Source organism: Strongylocentrotus purpuratus, unplaced genomic scaffold, assembly GCF_000002235.5.
Source record: "Strongylocentrotus purpuratus isolate Spur 01 unplaced genomic scaffold, Spur_5.0 spur5_scaffold_1, whole genome shotgun sequence".
NCBI lineage: Eukaryota > Metazoa > Echinodermata > Echinoidea > Camarodonta > Strongylocentrotidae > Strongylocentrotus > Strongylocentrotus purpuratus.
Window position 1 is genome coordinate 2,798,140 of NW_022145594.1, and position 25,772 is coordinate 2,823,911.

General features: G+C 38.8%; 1 protein-coding gene and 5 non-coding genes across 6 annotated transcripts; 4 read left to right on the forward strand and 2 right to left on the reverse strand.

The window, feature by feature from the left end:
* Positions 1 to 1,075: 1,075 nt before the first annotated feature.
* LOC582195 (Golgi-associated plant pathogenesis-related protein 1) lies at positions 1,076 to 24,123 on the reverse strand. The gene is made up of 4 exons (XM_030977496.1): positions 23,784 to 24,123; positions 6,444 to 6,665; positions 2,572 to 2,649; positions 1,076 to 1,870 (listed from the first exon to the last, which is right to left on the reverse strand). The coding sequence occupies exons 1-4, from the start codon at positions 23,818 to 23,820 to the stop codon at positions 1,710 to 1,712; spliced, it is 498 nt and encodes a 165-aa protein (XP_030833356.1). The 5' UTR covers positions 23,821 to 24,123; the 3' UTR covers positions 1,076 to 1,709.
* TRNAS-AGA lies at positions 3,044 to 3,125 on the reverse strand. The gene has a single exon. It is a non-coding gene; the product is annotated as a tRNA-Ser (tRNA).
* Positions 5,270 to 5,351, forward strand: TRNAS-AGA. The gene has a single exon. It is a non-coding gene; the product is annotated as a tRNA-Ser (tRNA).
* TRNAS-AGA lies at positions 5,449 to 5,530 on the forward strand. The gene has a single exon. It is a non-coding gene; the product is annotated as a tRNA-Ser (tRNA).
* On the forward strand, positions 5,628 to 5,709 carry TRNAS-AGA. The gene has a single exon. It is a non-coding gene; the product is annotated as a tRNA-Ser (tRNA).
* TRNAS-AGA lies at positions 5,807 to 5,888 on the forward strand. Its single transcript has one exon. It is a non-coding gene; the product is annotated as a tRNA-Ser (tRNA).
* Positions 24,124 to 25,772: the final 1,649 nt, after the last annotated feature.

The following is a 25,772-nucleotide window of genomic DNA, read 5'->3' on the forward strand; positions in this document are numbered from 1 at the left end:
ACTAATGCTTATTGGAGAGAAAAGGACACTGAAAAAAGAGAAGAAAAAAACGATTAAGACATTCCTGGTATTGTCGATATCCCAGTATAGTTACTACCTTAAAGCTCCAGGATAAGGAATTTGCAAGCCCTCACAAACCTGTCTCAATGCTTAACTGTAGCAGCAATATGAGTTTATGAAAGTATGTGCACAAATTCAGATACAAAACGTTGTGGTTTTCTCTCTATGAGTGAAACATAAGCCCTCATTTTGTACACAACAAATGGGGTGAATAAAACGCTGGCAGTTGCAAAATTCAAATTTGAAAAAACGCTGCCACCATCCTCTTGCGAAACCTTTCAATTATGATTTTTTTTAAAAAACATTTTTAGCTTTCCCAAAATGACTTGAATACGCCATTGCCCATAATGCCCCGAGGTCATGATGCGTCAGTCGATTGCGTCTTTACCTACGCCAATAAAGTCAATGCTAAGTGGTGCATTTACCATTTGCATTCGAGGAGTTTAGTTACCCCAAATACTAGATTCACTGTACAGCACTACGCAATATGTAATGGACCTATTTTGGTCGACTGCGTGTGAATAGCATAATAGTGTAAGCACCAAATTTACTGTACTGAGTATTTCAAAAATAATCAAAACATGAGACATACAATAAAAGTTACAGAGTGATGATTATAATATTGGATACTAGTCTATAGCTCATATCCACCAAGTAAGGGGCTCAAGGCGCTCCAAATTTACACCCGGCTCCAGCTATAGGCTACCGACTCCTCCAAACCAAGTACCCATGACATGGGTGGAGAGTGGCAAATATAAGCAGTGAGGGCATTAGTACGAATTACCCACACTAGGTACCTTTGGAACAGTCTATAGCCGAGGGCGATAGCCGAGGGTGTTTGGACTGTTTTGAAGGTACCGAGTGTGGGTAATTTTACTAATGCCCGAACAGAACAAAATAATGTGTATCATTTGTGTTATAAGATTATGCTTTATTTGTTTTATAAAATTATGTTTAATAACATGATTTTACTAATGACCGGTCATTAGAGTTGCATAATGACCGGTCATTATCCAAACTTATGCGTTAGGCAAAATAAATCCCTGGTCACGTGTACGCTTTTAACCAATCATTAGATTAGGATCCACGTCATCATATGATAATATTGTTTAATGCTTTGTCCATGAAGTTTAGTTAGTGCCGCCCTGAGACTTAATCAATCGCCATTCACATCTCTAGTTCAATGTTCAAATCACTCGACTACAAACCTCTCTTTCATCATTTTTTGTTTTGCTTCTAGTACTTAACAAAATTACACACATTTCCTTCACATTGTTTGATTGTCATTTCGTACATAATTATATATGAGTGGTAAACTCAACAAGAATATAAAGAATATGCAATCATCATTCCTGCATTATTTTACTTGTAAACATATTCAGGCATTAAGATTGTCCCAAATCTCTTTACAAATCATGAAGCACTGGTAAGTGAAAGTATCACAAATATTTTTGATCAATTTACAAAAATCAGGTAACCGGATTATAATAATTAAAGATAACAGAGTATAAAAGATGGATGAAATCTGTCCCTTATATTCTATATATCTACAAATCTAACAAAGAAAACAGGGATTAGGGAAGTTGAAAGTTATCCCATGTTCACAGTAGTTTCTATCAAAACAAAAATTAAAATGAGTTTGCTGCCCTCTATCGTTTCTTTTGCAGCACGTTATCTTGATAATCCCCTTGCACATTGCCCGGTGGATCGTAGTTGAACACAGAGAAAACTTGATTCTTATTCTTAGGGTTGACAGCGACTCCGATACCAAGACGTCGACTTTTCTTCCAAACAAGTTGCGTGAAATGACCTGGGATGGAAATACAAATTTAGCAAGAAAATTAGTGAACTTTAACGTTAAGGAAAAAGTGATGAACAGTCATGTTTAATGATTATATTTTCGGGCACAAAACCTTGTCCGTCGTTGCACGTAATAGTGTCTGTACTGTGAGAATACAATATGCTCTGTATTTAGCCGCTCCTGTGCTTGCAGACTAAGTGATGATGTCATAGTCTCCTTTATGAATATGTTTGTCAATTCACGCCGAGAAGAGGAATGACTTTAATTTGATTTAATATTATTCATTTACTATTGCATTCATATATATAGATTACCCGAGTCAACTATTTGTTACTGATTAGTGCTTGTTTTCAAGTGTCAGAGGCGGAATATACACAGAGAGAGAGAGAGAGAGTGTGTGTAAACTTAGAGAGAGAAAGAAAGAGAGAGAGAAAGGGGTAGATATAAAGATAGAAATAGATATAGAGAGAGAGGGAGAGAGAGAGGGGGAGAGAGAGAGAGAGAGAGTTTAAAGTCTAAGAGAGAGAGAGAGACAGACAGATAGGGATGACAAAGTCAGAGAGAGAAAGAGAGAAAGACAGAAAGGGGGAGGGTAAGATAGATAGAGAGAGCGAGAGAAGGAGTAAGATAGATAGATAGAGACATAGACAGAGACAGGGAGGGAGTGTAAGTCAGAGAGGGAGAGAGAGATAGAGAATGCTATACATTACCTGTTCCAGATGAGAAACCAGCATTGCCAAAGTTATAACGTTGAATCTCATCATAGAATGCCTTGCTTGCCTTCTCACCTGTTAAACAATTCAAAGAATAGAAAAATATATAACATGTTTCATCATGCTGACCCGCTTTGCTCAAAATCACTTGTGCATAATAATAGAAAAGGAGATATTTGTTCTTTTTGGTATGTGCCCGAGTGAGAGATTTTTGGTACTATTTGTTAACTGATATAATGTAAAGGTGCGCTTTCATAATGTGTAAAAGGGGTAGTGAATTTCCTCTTGACTGTTTTGCAAATGAAAATAAAGCCGAACAGACGTGAATTTGATTTGACACATTATGTTTACGAACAAAAAACAAAAATAATCTAGCGAAGCAAAAAAAGAATGACAGAAGCCCCACTGAATTTCATCAACAGAAAGAAACAAAACAAACAAATCAAAGAATAATGTTTAAAATATATGACGTTGTCGGCAGGGTTCGAACCTGCGCGGGGAGACCCCAATAGCTTTCTAGGCTATCGCCTTAACCACTCGGCCACGACAACTTCGCTTCAGCATGATTCATTTCATCCTTCTTTTTTTTTGTTCTGTATTCCTCTGCAATGCGGCTATATTATTGCCATGAAATTATGAAAAGGATGATGGTATTGTGCCTTAGAGTTTTAATTAAGTCGTATAAATTATCCAATTATTAGCCTAATATGCAGCTTTACCATCTTTTCATTTCTTCTTCCTTGTAAAGATTAACTGAATTTCTGGACTCCTCATTCAGTTCCCCCTGTTTTTCCCCTCCCCACCAAACTCCTACTCAAATCAATACTAACATGTATTGTATTTATTAAACTTCATTGGTGTACATCAATATTCTGTTTATAAACATATGGATCAGTTTACAATGCGATGTAATAAATCAATATTCTGTTTGGAAACCAATATATCATATAAATCAATTTACAATGTAATGTAACAAATCAATTTTCTGTTTGTAAAAATATATATTATATAAATCAACTTATAAAGCAGTGTATATAGCAAAACAGAATGAAAATTATTTCCAGCAGGAGTTTGGAAGAAGTTTCTCTAAGCCTTGTTTATTTTATTTGAATGTTTGGTTTTTATATCGTCGTCAATTTAATTATATATAAACAACTAAATTATTCATACCCTTACCAAGTTTTGTAATTTTGTTCAATTATGAGAAAAAATAGATTTACTCCTATTCTGAAATTATCTCACAAAAGCTCTAATTCAACCATTCCACCTTTCATTCTTGGGTTACGAAAAATACACAAAAAGAGGAAATTTACAATGGGTATGATAATTTAGTTGTCAACTGGGCGTGGTAGAGTTTCGATCGTCGCCCAGGTAACTGTTTCCAAATAACATAGCCTGCGCATGAGGGTAACCACGAAACCATTCAAGCAACGGGCTGGTCTAGAGCAGGGCAGATTCCGTGTTTGGCGGGAGTGTGATCGCCACGCCGTTGTTTCACACAAAATTGTTTGGAACCAGCAACCTTGACAACTTGGCCAGTATGACGTCAAACTTAGATACTCTATACGGAAGTTTATACATACTAATACATGACAGAAAAGTACGGGGATTGCACAACCGGCACAAATGCCCATTGAAAACCTAATGCGATTTTCTATGAGTACACGAAGAAGAAAAAAGATGCTCCTTTCAAGTGATACAAAATACACCCAAAACTAAGGCATCTGAGAAATGTGAAACCTTCTCTTTCTTCTCTTTATTTGGCTTGCCAGATATTTTCCCGGTACCGCCCACGCCTACGCCCCCCCCCCTACCACTTTACAGAACCCCGGATCCGCCCCTACTAATCTCGCAACTTTTGACTTTGATACGAATACCGTTTGACGTTTGTAGAGGCCTATACCAAGTAGTGCGGAGAAGGGTAAAGGCCAACGCTATGATAAAACATATCCACAGCTTATCATGATTATAATGATATATCACAAGGAATATACTCTACTAACACTCTTGATCAAGTCATAATTAGATTATCAAGTCTACATGGTTTAGCTATCATGACGACTGTTATCATACCCTCGACTTGGGCTATCATATGGGAAGTTAACAGCTGTCGATGTAATAGCATCGACTATCAATGGGTTAGGGCGGCTACAGACAAGGGCGCACCCGGGGTTTTCTAAAAGAGGGGGCACAGTTTTGCGAAAATTTGTTGAAGATCAAAATAATGATAATAATAAAAATAATAAATACTTCTAATAACAATACAAATGACATTAATTATTATAATGAAGGTAATCTTTTACATTGATAATAATGATAAGATGAGAAGATGAAGAAGAGGAAGTAGAAGAAGTAAAACAAAAAAAGAAGAGGAAAAGGAAGAAAAAGAAGAAGAGAATTAAGGATGAAATAAACAAATACAAACACGGAAATTCAGACTTGACATAAGATTCTTGCCATAGTCATCATATTAGTAGAATGACTCAGTATATACCCTGTTTAAAAGTTTTGCACCGATCTTTTCTCTTCATCGTTACATTTCTTTAATTATCATTAAAATGGGGTCTCCCCGCGCAGGTTCGAACCCTGCCGACTACGTCAAGTTCTATTCTTTCATTGTAGGACGAAATCTTAAGTTTTCACCAAATTGTATAACATTTTCTATATTTATCACAGAGCATTAACACCAAATCAAGTAGTCGTGGCCGAGTGGTTAAGGCGACAGACTAGAAATCTGTTGGGGTCTCCCCGCGCAGGTTCGAACCCTGCCGACTACGTTAAATTATTTTCTTTCATTGTAGGAGGAAATCTTAATTTTTCACCAAATTTTATAACATTTTCTACATTTATCAGAGGGAACTACCAACAAATCAAGTAGTCGTGGCCGAGTGGTTAAGGCGACAGACTAGAAATCTGTTGGGGTCTCCCCGCGCAGGTTCGAACCCTGCCGACTACGTTAAATTATTTTCTTTCATTGTAGGAGGAAATCTTAATTTTTCACCAAATTTTATAACATTTTCTACATTTATCAGAGGGAACTACCAACAAATCAAGTAGTCGTGGCCGAGTGGTTAAGGCGACAGACTAGAAATCTGTTGGGGTCTCCCCGCGCAGGTTCGAACCCTGCCGACTACGTTAAATTATTTTCTTTCATTGTAGGAGGAAATCTTAATTTTTCACCAAATTGTATAACATTTTCTACATTTATCAGAGGGAACTACCAACAAATCAAGTAGTCGTGGCCGAGTGGTTAAGGCGACAGACTAGAAATCTGTTGGGGTCTCCCCGCGCAGGTTCGAACCCTGCCGACTACGTCAAGTTCTTTTCTTTCATTGTTGGACGAAATCTTAATTTTTCACCAAATTGTGTATCATTTTTTACATTTATAGTAGGGCATTACCAACAAATTAAGTAGTCGAACTATGTGATTAATCTTTTGAGAGTACCATTGGTTTCCATGTTTCTTGGAAGAAGGTGTGTTAACACTGACAGCACTCTGTTACATCATGCAATGCTAACCTAAAGAAAACCTTGTTTTGTTCAACGACAATGGTGGCGCCCTTTCCCCATAATATCATATCTTTCGTTTTCTTGAAATATCTGCAAACTCGACTATAATTTCCGAACGATTACCCCACAACTAGTGATACGAATGTTGTAATGGCTTTATATACTCACTTCTCCTATCAACCCCCCCCCCTTTTTTTTGTTTTGTTTACAACTGTTTTATTAATCGTCATATACTCATATGCCATTTACATCACTCTTAACAGGTACATGCTAAGAGCTAGAATGGCGTCCCCCCCCCCCAGTCTAGGGCAAGGCTAAAGTGATTTTGGTAGGCTAAACATGCCCTCATTGTTACCTACCTGTGATGCTTTCAATGCCGGTTGAATCGTAAGCATAGTGGATATTCTCGCCATACTTGTGTTCAGTCCTGTGTGCTAGTTGTGCCTTCTTTGCGCATTTATTCGCCCAGTCCTGCGCATACTTGTTAATTTTGTTGTCTAGCTTCAGTGCAGGAGCACCGTGCTGCGCACGATACTTATTATGGGCCTTTAGCGCATCTCTCTTGAACTTTGACCTGTAACCTGTCACACAAAGAGAAGATAACAATAATGAATAAATCAAACGAATTAAAAAAATATTTTAGATATGTAAAATGAATTAGATGTAGGCCTATTCTAAAATTGCTATTTTGTTGTTGTTCAGGACTCATCAAATGCAAAAACTAATGGATTTGCTTTAAACACTAAATGCCTAATTCATTAGATACCATAGCATGTTGTTTTACTTATACCAAGAAATGCATGTGTCATTTCTTTGTTAATGTTTCTTCCTTGATTCCAATGTAATGTGATGAACATAATAACGAAGTTCGTTATTTATTCTGTACGCACACAGCTGTCCGTTTGTGTTTACATCGTGTAAATTTACACATCGCAAGAGGGAATCAAGGATAATAGGCCATCATTCGTAATATAACCAATTGCCTCGATACGAATTATTTCATTCACCTGTTACGAATAGACGTGTCACAAAAGTTAGAATGCAAATTGCATATATTTAAAGTTTTGTTAGGTAAGGCAAGCCATGTACCTGGCAACAAATAATGTACTCAATTTGAACTATAACTTTTGTGATACATTTATTCGTAACAGGTGAATGAAACAATTCGTATCGGGACGCTTCACAAAGGCATATGCATGGATGACCCATTGCAGGGCCCGTATGAAGAGCAGTATTAGGCAGCTTTCGCAACCGGCGACGGAGCCTTCTACAACGCTAATCTTTGCGGGGGGGGGGTCGCACTCAGAGCGAAAATCTCCGCGTAGCGTCCAAACCTACGACGGTATTCAGCTGTTTGAACGTCGGGAGTCGAGCTAGTACGGGATGGCGAGCTCATTTAAATACCCCGTAGTCAGCACTCGCGTCGCCGTGCGAAAACTAGCTACTGGCTACCCTAGGTAAATGATACCAAGGTTTTCTTCAGGTAGTGACTATATTAAAAGTACATAAGAGAATATGAATCGAAAATTCGGTAACGAGCAAGTCGACGACCGTAACGGGCAATGACCAATGTGCGTGCGAATAAGCAAACATTGGAGAGCTAGCTAGCCTATTGATCGAGTTTTCCCAGAAGCTACTATGACGATAATATATTTTGTTTTCAATTGCAAACTGTTGACAGATAATAGTGATGTATTTTGTAAAAATGATCTCTACGCCGAGACCTCGTTAAATCAAATTTTGTAATTTGTAGGGAATCGGTAAAGAGAGAGAGAGAGAGAGAGAGAAAGAGAGAGAGAGGAGAAGGAGAGAGAGAGAGAGGGGGGGGGTGAGAGAGAGAGAGAGGGAGAGAGTATGGGGAAGGGAAAGGGGTATGCCTAAATGTTTTTCTTTGAGAGACAAGGGGTAGAGGAGGGGAGGGGAGAGGGGTATGCCTAAATGTATGTATTGGTCTTCTTCGAATGTAACGAAACTCCTCCTTATATATTCCCACCCTTCATGAGCAAGAAATTGTATAGTTATCATTGAAATTGTATGGGTGCAAGTGTAACCGTGATGTCACAATGGTTATGCCTATATCAAAAGCAAAATGATCAATGTGAACTTCGTGTAAAAGTACACCCCACCCCCACCCACGCCATCTCGAATGAATGTATCTCAGTTACTGCCCATGTCAAATTACCCATTGTTAAACGGTTAATCGTGCGTGTATTCTTGTTTGCTATTTTGTGGTAAAATTAATGAGACATTTGTGTCTGTCTGTAAAGCTTTAGAAACAACAATACAGCATGTCACGATATATAGTACATCAAACCAGTGGCATAGCATGGGCCAAGCCATTAAGGATATCGGGGGGGGGGGGGGACTCACTGAAAACATGGGCGCGGAGGGAGGGACACAGCTCTTATTATCGGGGAAAACGCCGTAACAATGATCGCAGATAAGGGTGGGAGGGTAGAAGGGGGTGTTATCATCTTGTGTAAATGTTCTCTTCCCCCTTTCCCTTTCTATGCCTGGCCCAATCTTTGTTTCCATCCCACCCTCTTGCCGTGTAGCCCACACAAAATAATGTTATCCCGATTTTCTCGTCTATTCCTCCTTCCTCTTCGTCGGCCCGCCTTTTTGTTCGTTATTTGTCACCATGGTAATGTTTGGTCAAAACAGAAATGAAAAATAATCTGAGCACGGTGTAGACAATGGGGTAGGAAGAATCATTAATTTCCTGCAGTATTTGAATAGGAATAGTCATGTTAAGGGGAAAATTGTATAAAGTAATCCGAGTAATATAATTTATTATCATTCCTGTATAATATTTCAGGTGAGACATGCTGTAGTATGTTAATTTGTGTCACTTTTGGTTATTGTTATCTTTACTCTTACACTCAATTATCTTTGTTGCATTTTAACCTTGAAATTTGTTATCCAATGTACACAAATTGAGAATGATCCTATCTGTTTGGATTGAAAGCGATAAAGTTTGAACTTTGATTTTTTATTTTTTATTTGTGTACGTATAGGAAAATATATTAAATATAAAAGGTACATGTATGTAAAATAACAAGGAACCCCCCTCCTCAGTGTGAAAAATAGAAAATCGGACGATACATTGTTTACTTCATACATTTCCAATGGGGGGGGGGGGGTGACCCCGGGCCCGTAGTTCCGCCGCTGTACCAAATTATAAGATAACAGGACGTCTGGTTATGTGGTGATTATCAAAACGGATCTGCATGTTGTGATTAAAGTGGTGTTTGCGTTGTCACGATCAGACTACTTCAAGTGATCATATGCCTCATTAAAACGAAACGTAATGAGGATACAAGAATGTGATGGTGCTTGAAGAGAAAGAAGAAGAGAGAGAGCGAGAGGGAGGGGAAAGAGAGAGAGGGGAGGGGAGAGAGAGAGAGAGAGAGAGAGAGAGAGAGAGAGAGAAAAGAGAGGGGGAGACAGAGAGGGAGGGGGCACTAGGGCAATTTCCCTAACAAATTGGATGTAAGGGCCAAGAATGTGTTATTTACGCCTCAATTTTAAACATAATGACGTTCATTATGTATAAGCCTATTTCGAATAAGAGGGCATTTTAAATGCAATCATTTTGAGAGAGCATTCTTTCAAACTGACGCACAATAAATAAATTGAAGGAAAGTTATTAAGTATTGAAGGTCCAATCAATCAAACACAAATTGGCAACTCAGTGACAAATCTTGAAATGGTCCCCACCCATTTGCCATGTACTACAAAAAGAAACTTCAAAAATCTATATTTTCACTTAAGAAACCTTTCAATCATACATTCACTCTTAATATAATAAATTTAAATATGTTTTTTTATATAACTCCTTTACATGAAACAAATCTATCCCGTTATCAAAAACTAAACAAATGTTTATGAAATTTTCTGTACAGAGCAAATTGAAGAGAAGCTCACAAGATACGTCACAATGTTGCCAATTTGTGCTTCACTATTGACTACTTCAAAAATTCATAACGTTGTACCCTATTTCTAATCCGATTTTGATCTAACTTTCACTGATTTGCCTCTCTCATTTGTCTGTTTATAAACTTTCATATGTTTAATCGGACATTGCACTAACCTTCACTAATCCGCTTCTCCAAATTAATATCAGAATGGACTTCCCCTTTAAAGGGATCGTTTAACAATGCTAAATCTGAGATACACGGCCCTACGTGTTACCAGTGTCTGTGATATGGTGTAATATTGAAGCCCTACACAATCGCGCTTTAAAATGATCAAGAAGTGCCTCAAAAAAGTAAATATCTTTAAGTGACCCGTTTTACCATACTCGTTTTCCCCAATAGTTTTATGAAAACCGTTAGGCAAACGCAAACTTTGGTTTCGATTTCCAATCATAGATATATTGATAATCAGACAGGCGATCAGCTTGTAAAAGCCATGGTATCCCTGACTGACCTAAAGGTTTATAATTATCACTGCAGCATGAACGAAATCCAGAATTTTGTTTCTGAATCTGAGACAAAGTTACCGGATCCCTTTAAGTTGTAGACATGTCTGAGCAAGGTCCTCCTACTCGTGCTGGTATCTCTTTGGTCTGAGGTTGTCTGAATGTGATATCGTGTAATGTAACCTCCAACATAGGATCCAATACGAAACCACCAAGCACTGCGACGAGATTGACATCATTACGACATGATATCACGTGTCATGTCAATCAATGCTTTCTTTTTATTCACACCATAACATGTGGAGAGCCCTAATTTACGTATACGTGTCAGGTTAACTGTAAAGGATTAATGTACAACCAGTGGCTTAATAATGTGCATTCTTAAGGTTCTCAGTATCGTCTGAATTCTTTGTTTTTTCTTTTTCGAAAGAATATTATCTTTTTGAGCTAGTGCTCCCGTAGTGCTCCTGACTTTCCGATAGATCTGATAAGTATATAATGTAGTACATAGAAATATATTATATATATCATAAATATATTGACTGCTTTGAGAGGCACGTACAGTCGAGGGGCATAGTGAAAGATAGTGATAGATATACATCCGGTATACTTTTTTATGAGGTGATGACGTGAATCCTAATGAAATGATTGGTTGAAAGCGTACACGTGACCAGGCATTTATTTTGCCTAACGCGTAATTTGGATAATGACCGGTCATTATCCAATGGTTATGATCGGCCATTATCAAAATCATAAAAAAAATAAAACATAATCTTTTGAAACAAATAATACACATAATTTTGTTCGGGCATTATAGTTTAATTACCAATGCCCTCACTGCTGTGAGCTGAGTGACAAGGAGTTGTAGGCAAAGCTTTATCAATCCTGGGTTATACCGGAAGCTATTCTAAAATTTTACTACTATTTGCCCCGAAATTAAATTAGGCCTATAGTACATCCATGGAGATATATCTCCATGGTACATCCAAGTCATACCTATGTTAGATACATCACTGTAACAGTTCACAAATTAAGGTGACCGCAATATTAGTTAAATAAATACCCGTGACCTTAGTACACAGATGTTAGGCTGAAAAATAAATTGCTCTCGGATTCCAGCGGATGAATGGATACATGTCATCACTCTGGGAGCGCGTTCATACTAATCGTATTCCTGATTAAATATAAAAGTGAGTTCTGGTAATGCGATTGCATTGTAAAAGAAATGGTGTGGAATGGATCAAAAACAGTTGATCATGTAGCATGTAAGTATTGGTGTGCACTGCAAGGTTCTGGAGTCATCAAAAATCATAATAAATTTGGCCCAGTCTTGGTAAAGTAACAAGCACTATACACAGAAAGATGTATATGGGACTACACAAATGGTGTCGGGGCTAGTACTACCTTGATTTCCTATCTTTCTATGCTCATTACTCAGCCAGTATACATTTTCTTCCAAAATTGTTAGGTACATGTCATTTATTTGTAATTTTGAGCATTCAGTGTAAGTTTCGTTTGATTCTGAGAGAATTTTTTTTTTTTTACCGGAACTCAAGTTTATCTTTAAGATGGAAAATCTGCACACCTGAATCAAAACGGACTAAGTTTCGTTTCCAAAAGGCTGTTATTTTTTCCTCCTAGCAATTCAGTCATTCCTAATGGGACATGAATTATAGCAACAGTATTATAATGAGATTTGGTTTCAGGGGCTCAGTACTTGCCTTCATTTTCGTTACATTTTCCTCGTGATTTGATTCTTAGTCATGTCAGTCAGGAAATGAATTATTAGCAAAATATTTTTTAAACGATTATAATTTCATTCCTAGATCAACCTCTACAGGATGAAAAAAAAAATCTTGATGAGTTCGTTCAAAACAGATTTTTGAATTTAAAGAAAAACCTCCAATGTTTCCCATAAAAACAACAACAACAACAAAACTAAAAAAACGTATACAAAAAAAAGAATCCTTCGCATATGGATGATAATGTTAGATCTAATGTTGAGGTATGAAGACTGATTGATTGATTGATGAAGATGAATTGAGCTTATAAGAAATGTCGCCTAGTTAAATCAAGTTACTCGTGACATAGGGGCTATTGTAGGTTGAGGGGATGGGGTAGGAATAGGGGTTCAGGGGAGGGGTATGAAGTAGAGGGAGGGGGTTGAGGGGTAGGGGGTTGAGGAAAGGAGGGAGGGGTAGGGGTGAGGGGTGAGGGGAGAGGGGAGCAGTGGTAGGGTTGAGGGAAGGGTATGAGGTAGGGGGTTGAGAGGGGATATTGGGTAGGGGAAGGGGGTTGAGGGGAGGGGAAGGGGAAGGGGGTTGAGGGGAGGGGAGGGGATATGGGGTAGGGTAAGGGGAGGGAATAGGGCTAGGGTAGGGTTAGGAGAAAGGCAGTAAGGGACTTTGAGAGGAAAGGGAGGTCAATAAATGGTAACAAACGTACCTAACATGAAACAAATTATGCACCAATATTACCCTACCTGTCGTTGGCAAGATAATGCCTTATTGAATCACGTGCTGAAAATATTACATTTTTATTATGGTTCAATTCGCTGCCAATACTAGGAATCTGAATATGGTAAATCCACTTAATACAAAAACGCTGTTAACCGCATCCATCCTTCCAACCATAGTCTATATGCCCAAACACCATATTGATCAAATATAGAAAGTTTCCAAATGAAATTTGAATGAAAAAAAATCACATAATAGTTGCACTAAGGTGCTTGATTTGAAATTACTGGGTATAAATTCTATGTGTCTGGCTTAGCACTAGTTCCTGAGGGACCAGTTACCGAAGATCCATAATTTTACAGGCGCTTCGACAAAAGTGCATGGTAGGCCTACATTTGATGTATATTCTTCATCAAGAAATGAATAGCTAAAATATACTATAGAGAAATACATCAGAAATCAAGTATCAATTCTATGCACCTTTGTCCAAAAAGACTCCAAATCAACAATAACACACACACAAATCCCCCCCCCCCCCCCGATAAAAATACACAGCCACTGTTGCCATTTTGTTGCATGAACCAACGAGAAAAGTATGTGAGCTCGTCATTATTAATCTTCATTATTATCATCACAATGATTATTATTTCAAGTTGGATAAAAGAAAGTGCTAAATTCTGGTTTCCCCAGCAGTAATACCAGCCCAATCGCAGCTATATTCGAAAATTCAACCTATGTCAAGATCAGCACGACACGTTTTGAAATGTGTGAACATTACAGAGACTCTGTAATGTTCACACATTTCGAAACGTGACGTGTTACATAATCCGAACAGGAGACGAAAGTAAGCCTGAGTCATTACGGTTTTTGCCCTAAACGGTTAACCGTTAAAAGTATACGGGCGGTTTCGTTTAACCGTTTAATAATAATCTGAAAAAGTGAAAATACAGTATTTGTAATAGCAATGTAGCTCGGAACGCCTGATGGTCTTCAGACTGTCGGGCTGAGCATTCCGAGCCGGACTATGGCACAAATTGGGTCATCATGATAAACAGAGACCAGTAATAAACAACATAAAAAATGTCTTATTAATCACGAAATTGTATTGAAATTGTCCCTGAGTTGACTTTTCGAAAGTAGTTGCGATCTTTGTTAAAGGTACTATGTCCCTTTTGCAGCCAACCTCAAATTCTGTAGAACTTTGCAGGAATTATGAATATGTCATGTATGTCCTATCTGTGAAATTTAAACGTTAGTAGTGTCCTCATATTCAAATTATGCAAGGAAACCCGTTTACTTGCTAGAATTCACTGTCACCCGTTTACTTGCTAGAATTCACTGTCACCTGTTTACTTGCTAGAATTCACTGTCAGACACTATTGAGTGACTGACTGGCTTTTTTCTTCTTTGGTAATAACATACATGAAAAGAGTTGTAAAGGGTACATGAGCATTTGTCTACATAACACACTTCTTGTGATGGCCAAGATTAAACTGATTGAATCTTTGCGCAGCATAAAACGTATGACCATTCGGTACAATTGTCTGAAAATCAAGACTATTAGTTTTGGGCTCTATAGCCCTAAAGTCGATTTGACAACTACTAGTCGTTATTTTCCCACTTGAAGACATTTTCAAGCCCCACCTTTTTTAGGGAAGTTCTAAATTAGTATTATCTTTCAAATGCAGTTGGAATTTAACTTTTTCATTTTTGGGGCCTGCAAATGGGACATAGTACCTTTAATACTTCTCAATCAAAGCTCGAAACTAGCATGTCACTGACCGGAAATAGTTGGTTTTAGAGTGGAAGTCCATCCTGACATTAAGTTGGTTTTAATAAATGCAAAAAAAAGAAAATGAGAAGAACAGGACTGGTCTGTGAAAGATCGAGTACATTTCGATCAAAAATAAAAAAAAAGTTATAAATCCTTGAAGATGTGACCAATCAAACATAAATTGGCAACTCTGTGACGTATCCTGCGAGCTCCCTTCCCATTTGCTCTGTACTAACAAATAAGTCAAAGTCAGAAATTTGATTTTCCCTCAAGAACATTGTCAATCATACATGCACCCTAAATATATTTATTGCAAATATCTGTATACATGTATACATCACCTGTATGGAAAAATATCTTTTTTACCATCAGTAACGAAGAAATAAAAGTTTAGAAAACTTTATGTACAGAGCAATTGGAGAGGAGCTCCGAAATACTTAACAGTGTGTTTTATTGATCGCAACTCCTTCTCACTTTTTTCTGCCTCTATTAAAACCAAATTTATATCAGGGTGGACTTCCCCTTTAACAGGTCAGATGACGCAGACAATAACAAAGACTAAAATCACGGAGTAAAGGTCGACAAAAAACAATTTTTCCCCACTGCAGGAAAATAAGAAAAGAAATCAAAATAGCTAAAGAGTTTACAGAAACGCAAACAACTTCGCCTTTTTACAAGGAACCACATTGAAGGTTGTACGTTGTGAGGAGCCCTTTTCTTGGGAAAAATATTGGTCACCTTGGTAAAGTAAACCTCTTAATATCGGGTTCTTAATTCATATTATGATTGTTATATTAATTGGATGGAGAACCTTGCTGGTCGAGCTTATGAAATCGAACGAAGGATATAATCCTTTCGATGGGAAAGTTTCGAGTAAGAGAGAGACAGAGAGACAGAAAGAGAGAGAAAGGGGAAGAGAGAGAGGAAGCACGAGAGAGGAAGAAAGAGAGACAAACAGACAGACAGAAAGAAAGAGAGCGAGAGAGAGAGAGGGAGAGAGAGAGGGGGAGAGAGGGGAGAGAGGGGGAGAGAGGGAGAGACAGAAATAGAGACAGAAAAAGAGCGAGAGAGAGGGAGAGAGAGGGAGAGAGAGAGAGATAAAGACTGAGAGAGATAAAGATAGAAAGAGAGAGAGGTAAAGAAATAGGTAGAGCGAGGAAGAAAGGGAAAGAAAGAAATATGAAGAGAGAGGAAGAGAGAGAGGAAGAAAGAAAAAGAGAGAGAGAGAGAGAGGGGGGGGGGGTGTATTATGCGCTAACAGCAGGGAAATTGACGTGATTCATTGTAGCATGAGAGCGTGATATCACCTAGGTTCAAGTAGGTGGATTATGACATAACGAGAGAAGGACGAAAAAAAAAACATTCACGGATTCAAAGATCTAATGAAAGAAAATCAGTTCATTGTTGGCCTATACTCAAACCAGTTGCCTGTACACATATAATTGACAGTAGGGTCCATGGACAGACAGAGGTCGAGCTTGTCATATTAGATCCGACCGAATAGTTCTACAGAAAAAATTAAAGATAAACTCCAGTACTGGTAAAAAAAAAAAAAAAAATTCTCACAGAATCAAACGAAACTTACACTGAATGTTCAAGATTACAAATAAATGACATGTGCCAAACAATTTTGGAAGAAAATGTATACTGGCTGAGTAATGAGCATAGAAAGACAAGGAAATCAAGGTAGTACTAGCCCCGACACCATGTGTGTTGTCCCATATATAGCTTTCTATGTGAGTGCTTGTTACTTTACCAAGACTCGGTCAAATTTATTATGATTTTGATGACTCCAGAACCTTGCAGTGCACACCAATACTTACATGCTACATGATCAACTGTTTCTGATCCTTTCCACACCTTTTCTTTCACAATGCAATCGCATTACCAGTACTAAAGTTTATCTTTAAGATCGTATATCCTCCTTCCTTTTCTTCCAACCATGGGCGTAGATCTGTAATTGATACCTATTATTCGGGGGGGGGTGATCTATTCATTCATCCCTCCTGAAGATATTACGTAAGGATTGACGCCCATGCTTCCAACCAATCTATATTGTCATAATTATGATTGATATCCTTCGTTCTGAACTCAATCAACATTTAAATTTAGATTTGACGATATCTAGACAATACAATACAATAAAGTTATTTCTATAGCGCTCTTTCAAAGAGGTTTACAGAAGTCATTAATATGCAACTTCACTATGTTTTCAGCCTCTGTGTATTTTGAGTATGCAGCTACCAATGAAACTGGAATGAAAATTCGTGTTGAAATTTGATATGGCCTAACACATATTCATGTTGACTGAGTCTTCATACCAGAAGTGAAACCAATTTCCTGTCAATCATGTGCTCTATTGTTTATCATCCAATGTTATCATGTTGTCAGAAATAACATTTTAGTCTTTAGCCAAGCATTTCATGTGCGTTTAACCGAGTTAAACATTTTCATCCGCTTTGTATTGTTACACGTCAGATATCTTGACAGTGAAAAGCCTGGATCAGAAGACTATATGGAATCATCTCTTTTATACATGAAAATATGTTTGCGTATTCTCTATTTAACACACAGCTCTTGTGCACAGTATTATATTGATTTCCTAAATATTAAGGGGGAGTATTTTCAATTAAAAAAAGACCAAGTATAAGAGAAGACTAGACAGCAAAATGTTCGCTGACCCCGGCTCCACAAGGGGCGGTATCTCATTACGACATAGGATCAGTGTGGTATGCATTGAAAGCGAATGAGCCCAGCTAAATACCACAGATACCTCGACATATCCCACCAGACTTAAAGACACATATCAATCAATGATAACACATTCAGAATATGAGTTATAAAATATGCCCGATTGTAGATCATTCATTCCTAGTTTTGTTTTTTGTTTTATATATTATGTAACAAACGTATTATGTAAAGGGAACCTTACTTACAAGCAAAATGCTTCCAAGGTTTCCTCCTCATTACTGAAGATTATTGTTAGCATCATTTGTATTTAATGACTTGCCATTATTATTATTATCTTTTTTTTTTTTTTACTGTTGTATCTATCGAATATTATGTACATGTTTGGTTACCCTGTATATGCCTTACTTTGTAAATTCTTTTCATATGCAGTTAATGTGGAAATAAAACCTAAATAAAATAATTAATAATAATATTCCTAGTTATAATGGTCGTTGGTCACATTGCGCCATTTATTGACGCGTGATTGAGTCAGCGACGGGCATTGTCTTTGACGTACCATCTAAAAGAGATAATGAAACATAAATACAGAATGCAACTGGAGAAGTGTCATCATTGGCACAAGTTTCTGGGGTTTCTTGCTTTCTCTCTCTCTCTCTCTCTCTCTCTCTCTCTCTCTCTCTCTCTATATATATATATATCCTTCCCCTCTTTCTCTCTCTCTCCTTCCCTCTTTCTTTCTCTCTTTCTCTCTTTCTCTTTCTCTGTCTGTCTCTGAGTCTGTATATGTCTCTCTCCCTCCCTCTCTCTCTCTCTCTCTCTCTCACTCTCTCACACTCTTACTCTCTCTCTCTCGCACTCTCACTCTCTTAGCATGAACCTACTAATTAATTACCCCCCCCCCCCCAAAAAAAACCCTCTAAAACCGCTACTGAATAGAACAGAGAGTCATCTTTAATGTCGAACAACATGTCTGATGCCATGGTAGGCACATGAAAAAATATATTTGCCTCTTTGACATTGAAATTAAAAATAAAACCATGGTTAATTGATTTTAAGCACAGATGTTCTACTGCAAATAGACAAGATTTGTACATTCATGAAGAGCAAAGCTGGGCTTTCTTTGCATTACATATATATTTACATTAGCATGCCTGTGGAAAAGGGCTAGCTGTCATAAAGCAACTGTTTAACACGTGGGCACATGCTCCACCCCACCATTAAAGACAACTAAAGAAAGAAATAAAGAAAGAGAGAGAGAGAGGTGGGACACTCGGATCTTAGGGATCCGGTAACTTTGTCTCAGATTCTAAAACAAAATTCTGGATTTAGCTCATGATGCACTAATAATTATAAACCTTTAGGTCAGTCAGGAACCCCATTACTTTTACAAGCCGATCGCCTGTCTGATTATCAATATCAAGATATTTATGATTGGAATTACAAATTTTGAAAACCGTTCGCCTGACGGTTTTCATAACACTACAGTCTATTGGGGAAAACGAGTATGGTAAAACCGGTCACTCAAAGATCTTTACTTTTTTGAGGCACTTCTTGATCATTTTGAAGCGCGATTTTTTTTTAAGGCTTCAATATTACACCATATCACAGACACTGATGACACGTAGGGCCGTGTATCTCAGATTTAACATTGTTAAACGATCCCTTTTAAAAAAAAAAAATCATAAATCATATTTCTTGTAAGAAAGACTGAGGAGTGAGTCCCTCTGGCCCAAGTGACGGCGGTGCCCCCTAAATGACTTATCAATATCAGAGGCTTCGCCACCGCTTTCGTGAATACCCGTGCTCGGTATAACCCTACTGTACATCAAGGAGGGCATTATAAACAACGTTTATAACATTTCGAGGAAATATTTATGATCGCAAATACAAAGGATAAATGATAGACATGATAATGCTTGCCCTGAAGCTGCTGTCATCTAAACCGTATTGAAAGTTGTCTACCGTGCGAGCGGAACGTGCGGGGTTAACATGGTTAATGCGAAAGGTTAAAGAACAAGATATAACTCTATTTTCTTTTATTTACTTCGGAATGTTCGGGTTGGATGATTCACAACAGTGACACAAGATCATTTTGTAAATCCTTAACAATACATTTTTTTCTTTCTGAACGGGGAGAAAGAGAAGATTGGGTAAATATTGTATCCACATGATCAGTACTATAGCGTGAGACCAGCCATAGCACAGGCGAGGGGTGGGGTGGTTTGTTGGGGCGCTGGTCTTACTCTATATGGCAGAGGCGCCCCCGCCCCCCCCCCCACACTCTCCTGGAACAGAGGGAACGCATGCGTGTTCCCAAAATCTACGGCTCGTAACAAAGAAAAAGATCTACCCGTATTGACTTTACACATCGGACTTATGCTGAAAGGGGGGGGGGGGTGCTGAAAAGGCTGGTATAACAAAAGAAAAAGATCTACCCGTATTGACTTTACACATCGGACTTATGCTGAAAGGGGGGGGGGGGGGTGTGTGCTGGGATCACGCATATGCGCACCCTTAAGTGGGGGGGGGGGGGGGCAGAGGCGAGGGAACGAGGTTGGGTTTGCGAGGGGTCGTTCCGATTTAAACAAAAATTGGATACAGTAACCTATCCATGGTAAGACGCGTGTGAGAGAGGGAGAGAGCCGGACGTAGAGAGAGAGAGAGAGAGAGAGAGAGAGAAGAGGGGTGATGATGGGCGTGGGTGTGGGTGTCTGTCTGTGTACGAGTAAGATAGGGAGAGAAAGAGAGAGAGTATGGGTGTCCTTATGAGAGAGTGTGTGTGTAACATAGAGTGAGGAAGATATATAGAGAGCGAAACAAAAGAAGAAGAGACAGTGCGAGTGAGAGAGAGAGAAAGAGAAGGAGAGGGAGAGAGAGGTGGCACAATGATGACCCAAGTCGCCTCGTGAAGCTTTGCTGGAATAGCAGGGTTCTAATTCTGAAACGCTGTGAGGTGCTGTGTAGTTCCTGATCTCTTACTATGGTCATTTTGGAACAAGCTCGAAGGCTCAAACTCTTCTTCAGTACTACTGAACGTTGCGAATTACAAGGAAGTAAGGTTGTTTTGAAATATACGCAGGAACATTAAACAGAGCAATGAAAATAAAAGGGAAATCCGAAAATGTATTTTTTTTTTCTGGGGGGGGGGGGCGGAATATCATAGATGTTCTACTTCGCTAGAAGATAATCAATGTTTTAATTGTAATCATTTTTACCTATAAGTTCGTATCATTTCCACTTGATCTTCTATTGGATGTCTCATTACATGAATAGTTCTGTTTAATAAAAAGGTCGTAGATACGGAGGCCCATGCCCCTACCCTCACTGCGTGCAACCCCTTGAGAAAATGTGACAATCGAATGTCCTCTCCAATCCAACACCCCCCCCCCAAAAAAAAAGGGGACAAGGGCGGTAAAATAGAAAAAGAACGGGAAGGGAAAGGACAGTGACCAGAAAACGATAGGACCCTCTCGTACACCCGACTAATTGGCATTGTTAATCGGAATTCAATCAATTGACAGCCACCACCCACCCCCCCCCTAAAAAAAAGGTGCCCTCCCAATGCCTGGACCCACGCTACGCCGCTGTTCTAAATCTTCTTTCTCATTTTCTTTTCTCTGCTGGACACAAAACCGATCCTTGACATCTAAAACTTCCTTCCTTCCAGCCGACATGATCCTCTGTCGTTATAAATAATCATTGTCTGTACGTACAGTATGCACCGTACTAAGAACACTTAGGCCAAATAAAATCATGCCCTACTTTCTTGTCCACACATCCTGGAATTTTTTAACCCGTCTCAATCGTTTCTTATTAATCATTTTTGTTCTGATATGACATTTATAATAATCGAAGGACATCTATGCAATGAAGTGGTCAAAATCAGTAATAAAATGCGTTTCTACTTTGCTTTGAGCGTCTAAAATTGACTCAGTAGGCAGTAGCAATTTTTTGTTCGAACGCGAAAAATATCAAATTTCATGAAACTAGCTTCTCCTCAATTTGAAAAAGTAAAATGCGGTTGAGAAACAAAGAAGCGATTTTACTTGGCCTAATGGACAAAAATAACCACACTCAGATATATTAATATTATTGATAATAATAATAATAAAAATAATAACAATAATAATCAGTTATAATAATCCATTAATATATAAATAAATAAATATGACGAAACAAAGATCTTATAGATACGTTTCCCTTGATTTTCATGGAATGTTCATGTATCCTCCCAGCGCTTTGAGCATTTCTGCACAATGGATATGGCGCTCTATAACTAGTCATTATTATTATTATTTATTATTCTGTTTTGAAGTGTGACCCTTGGTCTACATTGCAGCTGTTTTCCACATAGCTTGGAGGAAATGGAAATATCATGTCAGACACAACAAGAGACAAGATACAAACATCCTGATCGCTGAATCAAATCTGTCGCGTTGGAACATGCCACTGAAAAATTAAACCAGCAGAGCAGTTTATGTCAGCCTATCGAGTGACGATGATGCACACCTATCTTCATGCATGCCTATCACCTCGATCACTAGATGGCTGGGGCAGTAATTGCTTCTGTGATTGGAGATTGTAAACATGAATTCCATTTGGCTTCCGATTTATCGGGAGCCTCGTAAATAACCCAAAAGCGGAAATTTTTCGATCTGAAATCAATATGCAACGTATTCAAAAGAACTGGACAAATTAATTTCTTTGGCAACACTTTTGGAATTGAAAAATGAATGTAGTTACATTAATTAATATCAGGCGCTGTAAAACGATTTTTGAAATGGGGGTGTTCGTCATGACTGTTATCATTATTTATTAGAAGTGGTACTAATAGTATAAGTAGTAGTATCATTAATATTACGTTACAACTCCTGAATCGTTCATTAGAAAATTGCGTTTTTCTTGATAAAAAAACAAAACGATAACCATCTCAAAAAGAATAGCATCACGGTACATTTTTCTCTCACTCTCAACCCTTCCCTTATATATATATATATATATATATATATATATATATATATATATATATATCTCCCTCCCTCCCTCCCTCTCTACTGTTGACAATCATATTCTTGCGCAACAACACAACATAATTAGTCAGCCCGTCTTTAAGTTCGGCGTTGCCCGAGGGCAAAGGGCAACATTACTGTGGTCTCAGGTCGTAAATACCTCGCGAATGAGTAATTCCAGACATGTCAACATGAGAACAGATCTACATCCAGAAGAGAACAGATGGTAGACAAGAGGAAGAAATAGGGGCAAGGTGCTACGATGTCTGGAAGATGGGAAAGAAAGAGAGAGATGGGGGAGATAGAGAGAGAGTGGAAATGAGAGAGAAGAGGGGGAAAGAGAGAGAGGGGGAATGAGAGAGAAGAGGGGGGGGGGGGAGAGAGAGAGAGGGGGAATGAGAGAGAAGAGGGGGAGAGAGAGAGAGGGGGATATGAGAGAGAAGAGGGGGGGGAGAGAGAGAGAGGGGAATGAGAGAGAAGAGGGGGAAAGAGAGAGAGGGGGGATATGAGAGAGAAGAGGGGGAGAGAGAGAGGGGGAATGAGAGAGAAGAGGGGGGGGGGAGAGGCCGGGGGAATTATAGAGAGAGAAGAGGGAGGGGAGAGACCGTCCGGAGGGGGGGGGGGAGAGTGGGAGAAAGGGATATAACGCTTCTGCCGTGAATTATTGTATTTTATTGTATAATCTATAGAACAGTGCTATATTGTAAGAGACAGACAAGGGGAAGAGATAAATAAATACAGATAGAGGGGAGGGGAAGGGGCAGAAAGAGGGGGAAGGAATGGGGACGGGTTCAAATGTACGATTAACTTAGGTTATAATATTAATCTCATATTTTTGAGAGGAGAGAGAATTTATTTGTGAAGCCAGTGAAGACTGGATAAGCTCTATGAGAGTGGGGGAAGACAGACACACAGAGGGAGGGGGAGGAGAGAAAGAGAAGGAGTGAATGGGTACGGGGTGGGGGTCCAAAGGGACAATTGCTTCAGTTACTATATTAATCTCATGTTTTCGAGAGGACAGGGAATTTGTTTGGATAAGCTATATTAGTACATTTCTGAATATTTCTTGTAAATCATATCGTATCATAATTTTTAAATAAAATAAAGACATACATACGTACGTGCATTCAGGTAGTACGTCTGGTTAATACAAAATACACAAAACATATTGTAATCTATAATGTATGGTACATAGTCCAGATACGACACTCAAGGCCGACTCAAGGGGGTATTTCATTTGATTGCACTCTTAACATATAGGAAGTATGCAAATAAATCATTTTCAAAAAGTAAAGACTACCGTAAACGTCTAGGAATGTCATTGTGGATCGTAGCTATATACTTACTCCCCATCCCCTGGTCTCTGCTCATGCATCCTCCCATACTGCTGCCGGTTGTTCTCCGACGCGGTCCCGATGGAAGAAGATAACTCCTGCCTCAACTCAGCGGGAACCAAACAACAAAATCCGAAACACCAACTTTCCAAAGACGACTGCGAATGAAACAAATCTACCGCAAGTCACAACAGCTAACCGAGCGATACTACATTAAGTTAGGCTGGATAAAGTACCCGAAGAGGGCAGATTAACAATGTTTCATGTCCTTCCTGGTGTTGCATGCACTCTAATGAGTGTCAACTTCTTGCTCTAACTTCAACACCCAATTGGCTTCTAACGCCCGCGCACCAATGTTGATCTGTAATCTTCCGCGAAGGTCGTGCGTGAACCAGTCAGCTACGACCAGAACCGTTTCATTAACAAAAAGATCTGGCCTTGGGGCATTCAGCATAATGCTCTCACTCTCCAATAATCGATAAATACACCTGTATGTACATAATGATTGTTAGGTTTATTGACTATATTCATGGAAACAAGAGATTGGTCAGGTGACGGAAAGCTATAGCTCTAGTGGAAAATAATAATTCAAAAAGGTATTCAAATAATTTAGTCTACTCTTATCAGTGTATGCACATTTATAATGCTCTCTCTCTCTCTCTCTCTCTCAGGCATTACATGTCATTATTAATCTCTCTGGTATCTCGATCTCTCCCCCACCCCCCCCTCTCTCTCTCTCTCTCTCTCTCTCTCTTGTCTCTCGATCTGGGCCCCGTCTTACAAAGAGATGATATCAATCGTAACTTATTTGAGATTGATATCAATCGCAACTATGTACATAAGAGATAGGAGACTGCAAACTTGCGATTGATTAGAGGACTTGATTTGGATCAATCGCAACTCTTCGTAAGACGGGGCCCAGATCTCCCTCTCCCTGTCTCTTTCTCTCTTCGTCTATCTCTCTCTCTCACACACACACACCCTCCCTCTCTATCTCTCTCTCTCTCTCTTTCTGTCGCTCACTCTTTAGTGCAAGGCGTATACCAATATGAGGCAACAGAAATTCATCCGTAGACTGAACTCTGCATAGTAGCGTGGTAAACAAATTCAAATATTAAGATAGGTACAACGATAATGCCTTTTCTTCTCAGGTGCCACACAAACCCAGCGAAGCATATCACTTCATAATGCGTCAACGCAAATCAAATAATATGTAAAGAATTCCAGAATTGACTTAGCGAGTCGTGCTGTTCATAATAGTTATTCACATTTTGTTCGCTCTCCTCGACAATCATGGTTTATTCTCGTTTCGCGAGTCAATAAATCTTTAGAGCAAAGAAACAAATGTGACAATGCCGGAACCTTGATTTACCTAAAGAGTTGAAAATCCACACGATTTTTGTTATATTTGTTTTATCGCGTACTACTTGCGTGTCAACCGTTTCTTGTTTGCTCTCTGGTATTTGCACAAATACACACCCACACACCTCCACATGTACATGTATATGTGAGTGCGTGTTGTCGCTTTAAAGGTAAAAGATTAAATCTGAATGTGAAAGATTATGAAAACAGACAGTGAGAACGCATCTGTTGAGGTGGCTCTCATCATAGAGCGAAGGGGGGGGGGGGGGAGGGGTTACATTCCGTTTACCCCTCTCCCTTTTAATTCTTTATCTCTCCCTTGTATATCTTGTTTGTTTCTCTCTCTCTCTCTCTCTCTCTCTCTCTCTCTCTCTCTCTCTCTTTCTCTCTCTCTCTCTCACTTGTTGAGTTTCCCTTCCCCCTTCTCCTCGTGTCTTAGATTGACTTTTCAGAGTATAGTTGATACGACCTCGTTAAATATTCATTCTTAATGAATAAAACGTGAACAATGCTGAATGCTCTCCCTCGCAAAAGAGTCTTTAATTCGGGATGAAATGTTTATGATTTCAATGGAAAACAAAAGACTCAAACTCAGGAGGCTTTCTGGCATAAAACAAGAAAAATGACAAGGTAATTTAC